The 16,238-nt window shown below is 51.7% G+C and overlaps 1 protein-coding gene across 1 annotated transcript; it reads left to right on the forward strand.

The window, feature by feature from the left end:
* Positions 1-4,213: 4,213 nt before the first annotated feature.
* On the forward strand, positions 4,214-15,992 carry HPD (4-hydroxyphenylpyruvate dioxygenase). Its single transcript, XM_084762742.1, has 14 exons — positions 4,214-4,332; positions 4,452-4,478; positions 4,924-4,986; positions 5,304-5,408; positions 5,917-5,959; positions 6,102-6,184; positions 7,182-7,271; positions 9,092-9,195; positions 10,031-10,108; positions 12,025-12,187; positions 12,304-12,375; positions 13,425-13,547; positions 15,500-15,616; positions 15,692-15,992. The coding sequence occupies exons 1-14, from the start codon at positions 4,330-4,332 to the stop codon at positions 15,800-15,802; spliced, it is 1,182 nt and encodes a 393-aa protein (XP_084618868.1). The 5' UTR covers positions 4,214-4,329; the 3' UTR covers positions 15,803-15,992.
* The last annotated feature ends 246 nt before the right edge of the window (positions 15,993-16,238 follow it).

Consider the following 16,238-nt stretch of genomic DNA (forward strand, 5'->3'; position numbering starts at 1 on the left):
GACATTTTGTTGTTGTTGTTGTTTGTTTGTTTTTCGAGATAGGGTTTCTCTGTGTAGCCTTGACTGTCATGGACTCATTTTGTAGACTAGGCTGGCCTCGAACTCACAGAGATCCACCTAACCTCTGCCTCCCAAGTGCTGGGATAAAGGGTGTGAGCCACTCCTGGCCAGCCCTGCTTTGACATTTTATTTCATACTCGAGACGCAGTCTTCCTGGTGTCCACAGGCTGATTTTTGAAAAAGGAACCACACTATTTACAAACCCTGGTGCACTCGCAACGAGACAGCTCAGCAAGAAAAGTCACGATGGCTGGGGAGATGCCCCAGGTGCAAAGCACTTGCTGAGCAAGCCTGAGGTCCTGAGCGTGGACCCCCCAGAAGCCATCTTGGAGTTCCAACCCCAGTGCTGCTACAGCGAGAGAGGAGAGTCCATAGCCGCTCATGGACCAGCTAGCCCAGCTTACGCAGCCTAGAAAAGGAGTCTTCCCCAAACAAGATGGAAGGCAAAAAGCAACACCAGAAGTTACCCTCTGACCACATGCACACACCACGGGCCATCACACTCACACACATGAAGATGAAAGGGGGGGAGGGAGGTATGAAGGGACGGAGAGGGAGGGAGGGAGAGGGAGGGAGGGGGAGGGAGGGAGGGAGAGGGAGGGAGAGGGAGGGAGAGGGAGGAAGGGAGGGAGGGAGGAAGAAAGGGAAAAACACTGATTAGGACTGAGGATGTAATTCATTACTATAATTTATTTTCTTTCTTCTTTTGTTTGTTTGTTTGTTTGTTTGTTTCGAGACAGGGTTTCTCTGTGTAACCCTCACTGTCCTGGACTTGCTTTGTGGTCCAGGCTGGCCTTAAGCTCACAGAGATCCACCTGCCTCTGCCTCTCTGAGTGCTGGGATTATTTTTCTTTCTTTTTTATTTAAAAAATGTTTTATTTATTATAATTTATTTACATTACATCCCGATTGTCATCCCCTCGCTCTTATCTTCCTGTTCCCACTCTCTCTCCCTTATTTTTCTTTTTAAGCATACATACTTACATTCATAACTTATTTGTGTGGAGGGGGGGTGCCCATGTGCCACAGCATGAGTGCAGAGGTCAGTGGACAACATGTGGGTGCAGGTGCTTTCCTTCAGTTAAACTCAGGTCATTACGTTTGCTGACAAGTTCCTTTAGCCAGAAACCATCTCATCAGCCCAGTGGTAGAATTTTGAATAATGCCTCCCCTGTGGAAAAGTTAGCAGTTTTTCAAAATGGTGGAAGACTTGCCCAGAGGGTGCCAAGCCCTGTTTTCTCTCCCTCACACTCTGTTTATGTTGTATACATGTCAGCCAATGTGAGTCTGTGTGCACCATGTGCTCACAGAAGATTTCAGAACCCATGGATGGTGCCAGCTCCCTATGAACTGGAATTAGAAGTAGTTGTGGCCCAGGTGGCGGCGCATGCCTGTAATCCCAGCACTCGGGAGGCAGAGGCAGGCGGATCGCTGTGAGTTCAAGGCCAGCCTGGTCTACAAAAGCGAGTCTAGGACAGTCAAGGCTACACAGAGAAACCCTGTCTCACAAAACAAAACAAAACAAAACAAAAAAAGTAGGCAGGAGGAATCAGACCAGGGTTCTCTGAAAGAGCAGAAAGTAATCTTTTTTTCTTTTCTTTTTTTGTTTTGTTTTGTTTTGGGGGTGGGGTTGTTTTTGTTTTTGTTTTGAGACAGGGTTTCTTTGTGTAGCCTTGCCTGTCCTTGAACTCACTCTGTAGACCAGACTGGCCTCAAACTCACAGAGATCCACCTGCCTCTGGCTCCTGAGTGCTGGGATTAAAGGTGTACACCACCACCTGGAAAGCAGTAAGTACTCTTAACCATGAGCCCTCTCTCCAGCCCCAATTTTTTGCACTTTAAAAACAAGAAGAAAAAAAAAAACAGTGCATACAATCACCCTAGAAAACCCCTAAATATAAATATATGTGAATATATATATGTGTATGTTGTGTTTGTTTGTTTGTTTGTTTTGTTTTGTTTTTCAAGATAGGGTTTCTTTGTCTAACAGAGCCCTGGCTGTCCTGGACTCACTTTGTAGACCAGGCTGGCCTCGAACTCCCAGAGATCCGCATACCTCTGCCTCCGGAGTGCTGGGATTAAACCGTGCGCCACCACGCCCGGCCCCTCAGACCTCTTTTTTTTTTTCCTTTGTTAAATCTCTATATTTGGGACAGTTATAGAGGCAGGATAGGTGGTCTCACTCCCTTATTCCTGTCCCTGCAGGATGACTCTCTGCTCCCCTTACCCACAGAGGATTACACTGCAGAAGGCCATCCACTTTGATACTCCCCTGGCTAGCAGGGACATCTTGTTCTTTGTTTGCTGTGACCAACTCAACCCCCTGCTGCTGGCTCCTGGCCTGGGTCCTAGGCATAAGGCCAGCCTTTCCCGAATCCAGCAAGCACGTCATGAGCAGCCTTGGGGCTCAGAAGGCTGGAGTGGCAGGTGTCTGGCCCAGCTGGGCACAGGTGGTGACGCTGTATCTCTCCTCCCCTCGGGACTTTAGTTCCAGAGACACGATAGATGCTCATCCATCTTTGGGCAGAGCCCTGGGAGGGAACCCTCAGGACCCAGACTCTGGAGCCCCTCATGCCTTCTTCATGCTAGCTGCTCTAGCTGGGCCCAGCTGGACATCAGATTAGTCCTGGTTGGATTTGACCATTGCTGTTCTTTTTTTTTTTTTTTTTTTTTTTTTTTTTTTTTTGGTTTTTCGAGACAGGGTTTCTCTGTGTAGCCTTGGCCATCCTGGACTCGCTTTGTAGACCAGGCTGGCCTCGAACTCACAGCGATCCGCCTGCTTCTGCCTCCCAAGTGCTGGGATTAAAGGCGTGCGCCACCACGCCCGGCCCCTCCATTGCTGTTCTTGATGCCACCCTTTGCTAAGGTGTGGGTTCCAGAAGTTTTGCCTAGGAAAATATTTAAATGGGCTACTTCTCCTCCCCCCCACTCCACTACCCCCCAGAAGGGTTTCCTTTTAATCCCAGCACTCCGGAGACAGAGATAGGCAGATCTCTGTGGGTTTGAGTACCATGCCCGGCGGTTGGTGTGCACGTTTGTTTGTTTGTTTGTTTGTTTGTTTGTTTGAGACAGGGTTTCTCTGTGTAGCCTTGGCTGTCCTAGACTTGCTTTGTAGACCAGGCTGGCCTCGAACTCACAGTGATCTGCCTGCCTCTGCCTCCCGAGTGCTGGGATTAAAGGCGTGCGCCACCATGCCTGGCCTGGTGTGTACTTTTTTTTTTCTTTCTGGTGTGCACTTTTAATCCCAACACTGGGAAGATGGAGAATGGAGGCTCCCTGGTGCTCCCTGGCCAACCAGCCTAGTCAACATGGACGAATTCCAGGCCAGTCAGAGACTCTATTCTCAAAAAGCTGGATGGACAGTGCCTGAGGAAAAACACTTGTGGTTGTCCTCTCACTCCACACACACTCTCACACCACACCACACACACACACACACACACACACACACACACACACACACACACTCTCACACCACACCACACACACACACACACACTCTCACACCACACACACACACACACACACACACACACACACACACACACACAGATGTGGAGTTGGAGCAAACATGCCTTATAGGTACCAAGCTGGTAGGAACAGAGAACCAAACTCTAGCCTGTTTGATTCTAAACTTGAATCTTATCTGCTTCCAGACATCGTTTTTCTGGTTTTTGTTTTTGTTTTTCCGAGACAGGGTTTCTCTATGTTATCTTGGCTATCCTGGACTCACTCTGTAGACCAGGCTGGCCTCGAACTCAGAGACCCACCTGCCTCTGCCTCCTGAGTGCTAGGATTAAAGGCGTGCGCCACCACCGCCGCTGGGTTCCGGCCGACCCCCAACAGCACAGTTCATCCCTCCACCCCCACCTAGGAATCAGAAGTCCCCCAGCCACTCAAGCTGGCCTTGCTTTCAGAGCTGTGAATCTAAAGTAATCAAAGTCTCACCCTGGGGGTGGGGGGTGGGGCAGTCCTTGAGAGAGAATGTGCCCTTGGCTGCTTGGTTGCCTTGGCTCTGCTCTACTGGCCAGTGGACTGAGGCACATCCCTCTCCCTCTGAGTCTGGCAGCATTGCCCTGCCCTATGAAACCAGAGCTGACTCAGAGGTTCCCAAGCCTAGGAGCTCAGGGTTAGCCCAGCTCTCCACCCCCAGGAAGGCCAGGCCAGGGGCGGGCCCTGCTGTGCCAGGTGGTAAATACTCCATCAACACCTCCCTGGGTTTCTTTTCTCATCTCCATCTTACTGGTAGAGGACTGGCCGCCATCAGCCATGGTAAGTCTGTCTGGGCCATGGCAGTCCCCCCTGTGAGTGCTGTTCCATGGTGACTGGGGAAAAATTTTCCTGTGTCATAACCTCTCATTATGCGTTTCTCCCTCCTCCCCTGCCACCAGACGACCTACAGCAACAAAGGACCAAAGGTAAGCTGGAGAAGAAATGCAGGGCCCTTGGTCTAGGAGTGGGACAAGGTATCAACAGAGGGAAAATGTCGGTGGGTGTGCGACATCTATGCCTCCAACTGACTGAGCTGGACTCAATCTTGGCTTCCCGAGGAAGCCTTTTCCTAAATGCCTGCCGGTCACTCACAAACCTGGTCAGACTCTTCCTCTGCTCTTACACCTATGCTGTTCCCATGTAAGCTTTGTTTCCTTCTGCGAACCCCAGATAGGCCTCCTGTGCGGATTTCCCAATTCCGAACCCTCGAGGAGCGCAAAGCCTATAACAAGAAGCGTCTTAGGAGGGGCTAGCCAAAGATAGGGCTGGGTGGGTAACATTGCCCTAGGTTCTGGGGGGTGGGGGGTGGGGTTGAGATGGCAAGGTAACCTACTTCCGAGGATTCAATCTCATCTTTCTTCCCTCCTGCAGCCCGAGAGAGGCCGGTTCCTCCACTTCCACTCTGTGACCTTCTGGGTTGGCAATGCCAAGCAGGTAGAAAGGCTGGAGGGGGCAGAGGGCAAAGCAGAGGGCCACCTTAAGGGGCTTGGCCCCAACCGGAGCTGGGATTGGCTACTGGGAGGGGAGGATCCAGGCCAGGTCAGGCCAGGGCCCTTTGGATCCCTGTTACACAACCAGGGCCACAGACCCCAGCAGGGACTTTGCAGAGGGAGGGGAGAACTGCCTTTCTTCCTAGGAGGGTCTCTGAATGAGGACCAAGAGGGCAGATGGAAAATGGGGGGGGAGCCCTTCTAGGGATCTCCAGGTTGGTCCACACCCCCCCCTGAGCCCCTTGCTACTGTGTCACCCAGGCTGCCTCTTTCTACTGCAATAAGATGGGCTTCGAACCGCTGGCCTACAGGGGCCTGGAGACGGGCTCCCGGGAGGTGGTCAGCCACGTCATCAAGCAAGGGAAAGTGAGTATACACCCCAAGTGTCTTGGTGGTTGGCGAAGGCTCCAGTGTGGCCTGGCTTGGGTTGGCTACTGTTTCAAGCTGGCTCCACAAGCTGTGTGGCTAAGCTGCCACAGACCCATGCCCCAGGCCACAGAGACCTTTCCTGGTTTCATGCCCTCCTCAAACTGGTCCAGCATTGGACCCACAGCAATCTAGAAACCTAGGATACTGGAGAAGAGAGTCTAAGTGGTCTCTGGTTCATGGAGTAGCTGGGGTCCTGCAGGCACTGACCATTGAGCACCCAGTGCATGGCTACCGCAGGGGAAAGCCCCAGCTCTGAAGACCAGGAGTGGAAACTGAGGCAGAAAAGGAGCTGGAACACATGATCCAGGGCTCCAACACGGTGGAGCTTTGTGTCCCACCAGGGGTGCCGTAGAATAGGCAGGGAAGATGGAGGGGGTGCAATTTCTCATCCCTCTCCTGGCCACCAATCTCCCGCCCCCCCCCCCACCTTGTCCCACTTTTTTAGATTGTGTTTGTCCTCTGTTCTGCTCTCAACCCCTGGAACAAAGGTGAGGGGCATCACAGAGTGGGGGTGGGGTGGCATGGCTCTGACGGGTGGGTTGGGGCAAAGGTGAGGCTGGCCCCCCGACACACACCACCAGGGCATAGGGACTGGGAACTCCATGGCTTGCCTTCTCCTGCCGGCCGCAGAGATGGGCGACCACTTGGTGAAGCACGGTGACGGGGTGAAGGACATCGCCTTCGAGGTGGAGGACTGCGAGCACATTGTGCAGGTGAGAGGCAGCTCCTGGCCGGACATAGTGCTGCTGCTTCTGCCACTATGACCCCACCAGTCGAGGCTGGGTGCCTGTGGGATACACCCCTGACATCCAGTCACATGCGCCCCCAACCCTTTCCCTTGTGTCTGCTCTCTGAGCCCTTTGCCCACATCTCCAAAATATCAGCCTCGCTGAAAGGTTGGAAAGAAAACGGATTGAAACTATCACGCGCGCGCACGGAGCACGGGGTCTAGCGCCTGGAGTCTCAAGGGGGGAAGATCAGGAGTTCAAAGTCAGCCTCAGCTACCTGGAGAGTTCAAGGCTAGCCTAAGCTACATGAGACCCTTACTTGAAAAAGCGTTTCCTTGGTTTGGGGTTGGACTCAGCATTAGAGCAGGTACCTAATGCACGTGCCTTGCAATTCATCAAAGAAAACAAAAAAGGAAGCTCAAAGGTTCAGTGAGTGGCTACGTGATTTTGAGCACATGACTTTTCCGTGTTCATTTCCTTGCCTATGTACTGGAGATGACAAAGCCACCTCTGTGTAATGTGGCTGTCAGGACTGGAGAGAGTAGCCCCTAGGCTAGTGCCTGGCCTGTGATATGAGCACTTCCTGGAGAGAAGGGAGCCCCCGCTAAGAAAATGTGTGACCCCGGTGTTCAGATCACTCGGCACAGGGTCTGGCACTCTAGGTGTTCAATTAACGGTGCTCAATTTTGCTGTGTGACCACGCCTTTCCTAGGAGGGGAAACTGAGGACTGGAGAGACGGGTGGTTCAAAAAGTTCAGTTAACACGTGGTGCTTTGTCTCCTATAAGCACAGCTCTGAGCCTGGACCTGTTTCTCTACCTGCCCTGCGGGCATGAGACATGGTTACGAAGGACCCGGCTAAAGTCCTGTGTGTAGCTGTGAGTCCTGTGTCAGGGCTACACCAAAGCCCACAGCAGGAGCAGTATGCGTTGTGTCTGGGAGGCTCTAGCCTCACCATTCTCCCAACTTGGTCTCTCATACAGAAAGCCCGGGAACGGGGTGCCAAAATTGTGAGGGAACCCTGGGTGGAGCAAGACAAGTTTGGGAAGGTGAAGTTCGCTGTGCTGCAGACGGTGAGTGAACTCGGGTGCCCCCACCCCCGACTGTTGGAGGAACCCACCTGGAGACACCAGGACCAACTCGCCCATTACATCACCCTATCCATGTTGTCTCAGAGTGTGGCCTTCCTCGAGTCTGACCTCTGATAACCCTTGGCCGAAGAGGCTGCTGGGAGCTACCAGGCATCCTCCTCAGTAGAGGATAGAAACTTCAGTGGGGGCGGGGTCTTTAAAAGGGGGGGGAAGGGTGGCATCTGAGAAAGCATACCCCACACTAGCTTAGTGTCTCTGAGTAAATCTCCCTCTCTGTGGCAATGAGCAAGAAGTGAGTGGGGCCTCCCAGGTGACCTGGGTACATACTGAGTCTCCCTGTGCCTCTGTCTCTTCAACTATGACCCCTCTTATGTCTGGGAAGCATCTAGGAGGACACTGTCAACACAAGGATGGCAAGTCTGTGCAGCACCCATGTTACCTGGACACTGAGAGAGCCACAAGTCCCACTTCCCCTAAAGTTATATTAAGTTTAAAGGTTGCTAAAACTGACCTGGTGAGGAAGGGTCTACAATCTCAGCACCCAGGTGGCTGAGGCAGGAAGATCACAAGTGCAAGGTGCCTAGGCTCAAGAAGTCTAGCCTGAACAGCTCGGTGAGACTCTGTCTCAAAATCTAGAAAGTATAAAGAGGGCGCGGGAGGAGGTGGCACAGTGGGTAAGGTGCTCGTGTGCAAACATGAGGACTTGAGGTCAGACCCCTGGTCCACATGGAAAAAACCAGGCATGACAATGTATACCTGTTACCCCAGCATTTGGGGCTAGGGGGAGCAGACACAGGAAAGTCCCTGGAACTTAGAATCAACAGGCTGCAGGTTCAGGGAGAGACCCCGCCTCAAAAATAATGAGGTGGGAAGAGATTAGGAAACACCCAGTGTTGACCTCTGGCTTCTACATGCAGGTGCACACATACATACACACAAACACAAACACACACATACACACACACACACACACACACACACACTCATACAAATACATTTTTTTTTTTGAGACAGGGTTTCTCTGTGTAGCTTTGGCTGTCTTGGATTCCCTTTGTAGACCAGGCTGGCCTGGAGCTCACAGAGAACCATTTGCCTCTGACTTCCCAAGTGCTGTGATTACAGGCTACAGGCATGTGCTACCACACCTGGCTACAAGTAAATTTTTTAAAAAGAGATAAAATGTTAACAAGAATAAATTAATAAAAAAAAATTTTTTAAAAAAAAGATAAAATGTTATTAAGAAGTCAAAAGAGGGTTGTGGATACAAGTCAGTGGGAGAGGACTTGCCTAGCTCAATAGAAAAAAGAAAAAAAAAGATTGAAAAAGCCCTCCACATCCAGTATAATTTAATCTAATGCCTTCCCCTAGTTAGTTTTACTGGGCACTTACTATGTGCTGGGCACTGAGCTAGGTGCTAAGGATACCACGGAAAGCAAAAAGCCAGGCGGGGTAGACCACGCCTGGAAGCCCAGCTCCTGGGAACCTGAGGCAGGAGGAGTTCCATGAGTTCTAGACCACCTTCGGCTACACAGATTCAGCCTCAAACAGAAATAAAGCCGTGGAGATGAACACAGCACCGCTGCATCACAGTCTCTGTCCTACAGGTAGACTGGCAAAGACACTCCCGAACAAAGGGCAGGGAGTCGTGTATTCCAGAAAGGACCGTGCGCCGAGTGAGGGTCAGGTTCCGGATGGAACTCAGGGCTGTGCTGGTGCTGAGAAAACAGCAGGGCCTCGGTAGGGTGGGCAGGGTCGGTAGGGTGAGGGCCTCTCCCTGATCCCAGCTGCTTCCCACCCCCCAGTATGGAGATACCACCCACACCCTGGTGGAGAAGATCAACTACACCGGCCGTTTCTTGCCTGGGTTCGAGGCCCCCACATACAAGGACACCCTACTTCCAAAACTGTGAGTGTCCCTTGGCGCGGGAGGGGTAGAAGGCCACGTCCCCTTTCCACTCTGTGGAACGGGCTTCTCTGGTGGGCCGGAACATCTGGAGGCATCTGCTGGGGGAACTTTTGAAGGTGGGACAGGCACCAAGATGAGGCAGAGAAGATGAAGGCCTAGGCCCTTGGTCAGATTGTCTGGGATCCCATCCCAGCTCTATAATTTCCTAACCATTTAACCTCAGACAGGTGGCTCCACCTCCTGCCTCAGTTTCCTCATCAAAAGACAGGGATGGTACCCAGGTGGTGGTGGTGACGGCGCACGCCTTTAGTCCCAACACTTGGAAGGCAGAGGCAGGCCGATCTCTGTGAGTTGGGGGCCAGCCTGGTCTACATAGTGAAACCCTGTCTTGAATTAAAAAAAAAACAAAACAAAAAAACAAGCAAGCAAACCAAACAAAAAAGACTGGCATGTTCAAGGTCAACCTGGTCTACAGAGCAAGTTCCAGGCCAGCCAGAGCTGTGATACAGAGAAACCCTGTCTCGAAAAAACAAAAACAAAAACAAAAAGACTAGGATGGTAATAACAGCCATTCTGTTTGTGTTGTTGTTTTGTTTTTGTTTTGTTTTTTCAAGATAGAATTTCTCTGTGTAGCCTTGGCTGTCCTGGACTTGCTTTGTTGACCAGGCTAGTCTCAAACTCACAGCTGCCCACCTGCCTCTGCCTCCTGAGTGCTGGGATTAAAGGTGTAGACCACTACACCCGGCAACAGCTGTTCTGTTAACTACACTGGCTGCACTGCAGGGCCCCATTACTACACCTGAGCTCCTCACCTTCCAACCCTTCCCGCTTCTAGACCCAGCTGCAACCTCGAGATCATTGACCATATTGTAGGCAACCAACCCGACCAGGAAATGGAATCTGCCTCAGAATGGTGAGTCCCTGGCCAACCCCCACTACTACTCCGCCCCCCTCCAACTGCACCCCCCCACAACTCCGCACCACCTCCATACAGGAGACAGCCCGTCTTGTCAGATCTACTTGCTTTTTGCTTATTTATTTATTTTTTTTATTTTGGGTGTGGGCTTACATGTGAAGGGCACACACCCCCCATAGCACAGGTGTGGAGGCCAGGGAACGATTGGTAAGCGTGGGTTCTGTGTGTCTCCCACACGGGTCCTGGGGAGGAAGCCAGGTCACCAGGCTTGGTGGCAAGCACCTTTGTTCACCTAACACCCTCGCCAGCCCCCGCCTCCCTAGTTCTTGAGCTAAAGTGGAAAATTGGTACAGTGTGGGTGGGAGAGTGCATCGAGATTACAGATTTATGCATTCACAGTGAAACTTACCTTCTTCAAGGAGTGCCGCACCTACCTGAATAAACAGACCTGTGTGTGAGAAAGATACAGCCAAACACGTCTGTCTGTGTCTGTCTGTCTGTGTGTCTGTCTGTCTGTCTCTGTGTAGCCCTAGCTGTCCTGGAACTCACTGTGTAGACCTGACTGTCCTGGCACTCACTATGTAGACCTGGCTGTCCTGGAACTCACTGTGTAGACCTGGCTGTCCTGGAACTCACTGTGTAGACCTGGCTGTCCTCGAACTCACTATGTAGACCTGGCTGTCCTCGAACTCATTATGTAGACCTGGCTGGCCTCGAACTCACTATGTAGACCTGGCTGGCCTCGAACTCACTATGTAGACCTGGCTGGCCTCGAACTCACTGTGTAGACCTGGCTGGCCTTGAGTGCTGGGACTTGTGTGTGCCACCAAAAGAGGTTTTATAGCAAACCCACTCCCATGAGAACAAACCTACTCCCCAAGAAGACTCTCTGGGAGTTATTCAACTATTGAGCACTAACTGCTTCCACATACCAAAGCCCACTCCTTACACAATAGCTACCTAAGTAATCTGGGATGTTTAGTTGGCACAGCTGAGCCAGCTACCAAAGTTCTCTACTGGGGCCGGGCGTGGTGGTGCGTGCCTTTAATCCCAGCACTCAGGAGGCAGAGGCAGGTGGATCGCTGTGAGTTCGAGGCCAGCCTGGTCTCGAAAAACCAAAATAAATAAATACATAAATAAACCTAAAAATAAAAAACCAACAAAAGTTCTCTACTACTGAGCTACAGCCTAGCCCTTTAAGGCCTTTAATCCCAGCACTCAGAAAAAAAAAACAAAAAAAAAAAACAAACCAAAAATAAGCTAGGCTGTGGTGGCACACGCCTTTAATCCTAGCACTCGGGAGGCAGAGGCAGGAGGATCTCTGTGAGTTTCAGGCCAGCCTGGTCTACTAAGTGAGTCCAGGACAGCCAGGAATACACAGAGAAACCCTGTCTCGAAACGAAACAAAACAAAAACAAACAAACAAACAAACAAACAGAAACCCCAACACCCCCCCAAAAACAAGAAACATCACAGTGGCATTTAAATGAGTTGGGGAGCTCACATCACCCTCATCTGAATCAGAAGCACCTGATGCTCGGACGGGGCACTGGCTTCCTGTCTGTATTTGATACAAAACGCTTCCCCTCTAGAGCCGGGCGTGGTGGCACACGCCTTTAATCCTAGCACTCGGGAGGCAGAGGCAGGTGGATCGCTGTGAGTTCGAGGCCCGCCTGGTCTACAGAGTGAGTCCAGGACAGCCAAGGCTACACAGAGAAACCCTGTCTCAAAAGACCAAAAAAAAAAAAAAAAAAAAAAAAAAAAAAAAAAAAAACCCGCTTCCCCTCTAAAAGAACATTGTCAAGAGTACAAGTCTATGATGTGCGTGATGTCGCTTCTTGGGGATCCTGCTTAGCTCCACGCTGGAGAGTCTCCTCAGGCACTCAGAGATGTGTCCCCTGGCCACTCGGCAGGTACCTGAAAAACCTGCAGTTCCACCGGTTCTGGTCGGTGGATGACACACAGGTGCACACGGAGTACAGCTCTCTGCGCTCCATCGTGGTAGCCAACTATGAGGAATCCATCAAGATGCCCATTAACGAGCCAGCACCAGGCAGGAAGAAGTCTCAGATCCAGGTGCAGTAGGAAACCGCAAGGAAGGAGGGTTTGAGGGCTTTTAGGGGGTGGAGGGGGGCGGGGTCTGAGTGACTGGACACCTGATACTGATCTCCTTCCTTATTTCTCACCCCTAGGAATACGTGGACTACAATGGGGGTGCTGGGGTCCAGCACATCGCTCTCAAGACAGAAGACATCATCACAACGGTTAGAAGCCTGTTTCTGGCCCAAGCGCCCTCGCCCGCTGCATCGACTGCTGGGACAGTCTCACCCAAGTAGAGTAGGAGGGGGTGGTGGCAGTCTCCCTGGAAAGGTGACAGGGCTTCCCAGGCGGCTACCTCCACCATGCTGGAGGAGAAGTTCCTTCTGCAGAACAATTCAGTCCCGAGTGTAAGCAAGCCCGGGCTCTCTCGGCCAGGCTCTGCGGGTAGGATGCTTTGTGCCCCAGTGGAGTCAGCGCCTTCTCTGGGCTTCAGTGGGCCTCACTCTAGAAGTCAGAATATTAGACTACAAGACAACGTATGTCCTTTTAGCTTTGCCTATGGATACAGCCTTCAAGGAGGCTAATTCAGTCCTGGTCCAAAGGACAGCTTGTTGGTGGGGGGGGGGGTGTAAGAGCTGTGGGGAGAGAGAGAGGGTGGAAGACCAGCTATGGCACATCTAAACAGGGTAATCAAGGAGCATGTCTCAGTCAGAGAAACCCTGTAAGAAAGGCAAGCACATAGTACACATTCTATTTATCATTACTACTACTACTTTTTTTTTTTTTTTTTTTGGTTTTTCGAGACAGGGTTTCTCTGTGTAGCCTTGACTGTCCTGGACTCACTTTGTAGACCAGGCTGGCCTCGAACTCACAGCGATCCGCCTGCCTCTGCCTCCCGAGTGCTGGGATTAAAGGTGTGCGCCACCACACCCGGCTTACTATTGGTTTTTCAAGACAGGATTTCTCTGTGTAGTCTTGGCTGTCCTGGACTCACTTTGTAGACCAGGCTGGCCTCAAAATCATGTCAATTCGCCCACCTCTGCCTCCTGAGTGCCGGGATTAAAGGCGTGGGCCACGACGCCCAGCTTAGTGCACATTCTATTCATGAGAGCCATCACTGCCGTCCTGTGGAGCTTAGAGACAACTAGGGAGGTCACACAGCATCTGACACAGGAGCTTGAACAGGGACCCGCAGTTACCTCCTGCCCCCAGCAGCTCTTTCCAGCTATGGTAATTGAGCAAACAGGCTGACCTTGGCCCTGCTCTGTGACAGATCCGCCACTTGAGGGAGCGAGGCATGGAGTTCTTGGCTGTCCCATCTTCTTACTACAAAATGCTTCGGGAGAATCTCAAGACAGCCAAGATCCGGGTCAAAGAGAGCATGGACATACTGGAGGTGAGGCCCTGCCCAGTGCTCAGCCAGAAGAACACGAACCCTCAGTCCACTGGGCCACCCACACAGTGAAAACCCAGCCCAGACCCCAGCCAGCATGGGAGTTGTGTACTGGGGTTATAGAATTGAGGGGGGGGGCCTGTCAGACACAAGCGACACAGTTGACACCACGCAGCCCCTTGAGGCTGCGTTGCAGAGCGTAACTGAGGGAGACCTCTCTGACTTGGTGTCTTTAATTGAAATCTACCTGAGAAGGTCCTGGCCACGTCAGGGCTGGTTCGCAGAGCAGTCATAGCAACGAGAACAGCACGTGCAAAGGTCCTGAGTCCAAGTGTGCGAGGGACAGAAAGAAATCTGAAAGACATTTGAAGTGTGATGCGGGGGGCAGTTGTTCGTACAGCTATTTATGATTTGGGGTTTTTCTCTTCTTTGACTAGAAACCATGGGAGGCCTCTTCATTTCTCCTCTTCTTCCTCCTCCTCCCTCCTCCTCCTCCTGGTCTCTTGAGACAGGCTTTCTCTGTGTAATAGCCCTGGCTGTCCTGGACTCGCTTTGTAGACCAGGCTGGCTTCAAACTATCAGAGATCTGCCTGCCTCTGGCCAGAGGCACCTCCAACCCAGAGCTCTTGGATGCGATCTCTGCAAGGATTCCCAATCAAACCCAGAGCTCATGGATGTGATCTCTGCAAGGATTCCCAATCAAACCCAGAGCTCACTAATGTGACCAGTCTCTGCTTGCTTTCTTTCTTTCTTTCTTTCTTTCTTTCTTTCTTTCTTTCTTTCTTTCTTTCTCTTTCTCTTTGTTCTTTTGTCCCTGCATGTGGGTGTTTGCACACGTGTGAAGACGGCCATAGAGTCAGAGGCATCAGAGGATCAGAGTTAGAATTACAGGTGATTGTAAACCGCCTGATTTAGGTGTTGGGAACAGCACTTGGGACCTCTGGAAGAGCTACCAAGTGGGTTTTGTTATTGTTGCTTGTTTGTTTGTTTTGTTTTTCAAGACAGAGTTTCTCTGTGTAGCCTTGGCTGTCCTGGACTCGCTTTGTAGACCAGGCTGGCCTCAAACTCACAGCGATCCACCTGCCTCTGCCTCCCGAGTGCTGGGATTAAAGGTGTGCGCTACCATGCCCAGCTTGCCATGTGTTCTTAACTTCTGGTCCATCTCCCCAGTGCCTCCCACTCCCACCCCATCTCTGCTTCCTGAGGCAAGAATCACAGGCAGGTCACCACCCCCACCTCACATTTACATGGGGTTCAGAACTCTGGTCCTCACATTTGCCCAGCACCTGCTTCAGCCTCTGAGCCGTCTCCCGGACCCGGTTTTGTTTTTAACAGCGTTACTAGCATAGAAGCCACATGAAATACATCAACTTTTTAATTTTTGAGACTGTGTAGCCCTGGCTGGCCAGGAATCACTCTGTAGACCAGGCTAGCCTATGTAGGTATGCACCAGTGTGTGTCTCTGTGTGTGTGTGTATATATGTCATGTGCTTGAGGAGGCCAGAGGCGGGTGCTGAATCCCTCCCAGCTAGAGTAACAGATGGTTGTGAGCTGCCGGCCGTGGGTGCTGGGGACCTGTATTCAAGCCCTCTGCAAGAGCAGCCAAGTGGGAGCCATTTCTGGGGCGGAAGATGCACCTCCAGCCTTCTGAGAAACTCCCAGGCTGTTTTTCTAAAGTAGACGCAGCATTTTTACACTCTTCTCAACAACATAGAAGAGAGTCCCAGTTTCCACCTAATGATATCTGATATGGGGTGGGGGAGAATGGAGAGAAAGGAAGCCAGACTTCCAAGCTGGAGTGGTCATGGTGGTGGCTTAGGCAGGGTAGGATGGAGACATATTCGGAGAAAGCTGGAACTCCTGGAGAAAGGCAATTTGGTGGTTGAGGGACTTTCGTGGTATCTAAAGATCCTACAAGGGCCTTCCTTTAACGGAGCCTACTGTCTTCCCCCCAGGAGCTGAAAATCCTGGTAGACTACGACGAGAAAGGCTACCTCCTACAGATCTTCACCAAGCCCATGCAGGACCGACCCACACTCTTCCTAGAAGTCATCCAGCGCCACAACCACCAGGTAGACTTGCGCCCCCGCGGACGGCGCCGGTGGCTTGCTAGGTCTCCATCTCATACGTGCCTTTTATTGCCACAGGGCTTCGGAGCTGGCAACTTCAACTCTCTGTTCAAGGCATTCGAGGAGGAGCAAGCCCTACGGGGTAACCTCACTGACCTGGAGACCAACGGAGTCAGGTCTGGAATGTAGGCCCCGCCCACACCCAGAGTGCGGGGCGCGTCAACCATCTGGTGCGAGGCTCATCAACCATCTCCAGCCGGCTGAGGGACAGACAATCCCAGGGCTCCACCCACATTATGGCCACGCCCCCTTTATTGCAAGGGTCCCTCTTCGCCTGCACCCTCCCGCCACAGAGTAAAGCAACCCTCCCAAGGTCCAAGACTATGCCTTGTGTTTGCTCCCTCCCCAACCCCGGTGAGGAGTAGTGACATCACTTCGCCGCCAGGGGGAGGCCAAGACCATTGTTTGAAGCCTTTATGTGGGTGTCTACAAGACCTTAGTGGAACCCAGCTGGTAGGACCAATTTATAGAACTAGGAACAAGGGACCTACATTATAGAGACAAAGAAAAAAAAAAATACCGTTTCAAAGAGCGGTAAGTGCCACTAAGACAATACATGGGTCGT

Source organism: Acomys minous (assembly GCF_964271855.1).
Source record: "Acomys minous genome assembly, chromosome: 16".
Lineage (NCBI taxonomy): Eukaryota > Metazoa > Chordata > Mammalia > Rodentia > Muridae > Acomys > Acomys minous.

What these genes read in the sequence shown, in the direction of transcription:
- HPD (XM_084762742.1), top strand. An exon ending in AGTTCGCTGTGCTGCAGACG is followed by an intron (nt 7,272 to 9,091) that starts GTGAGTGAACTC and finishes CCCACCCCCCAG; the next exon opens with TATGGAGATACCACCCACAC. An exon ending in AGAGCATGGACATACTGGAG is followed by an intron (nt 13,548 to 15,499) that starts GTGAGGCCCTGC and finishes TCTTCCCCCCAG; the next exon opens with GAGCTGAAAATCCTGGTAGA.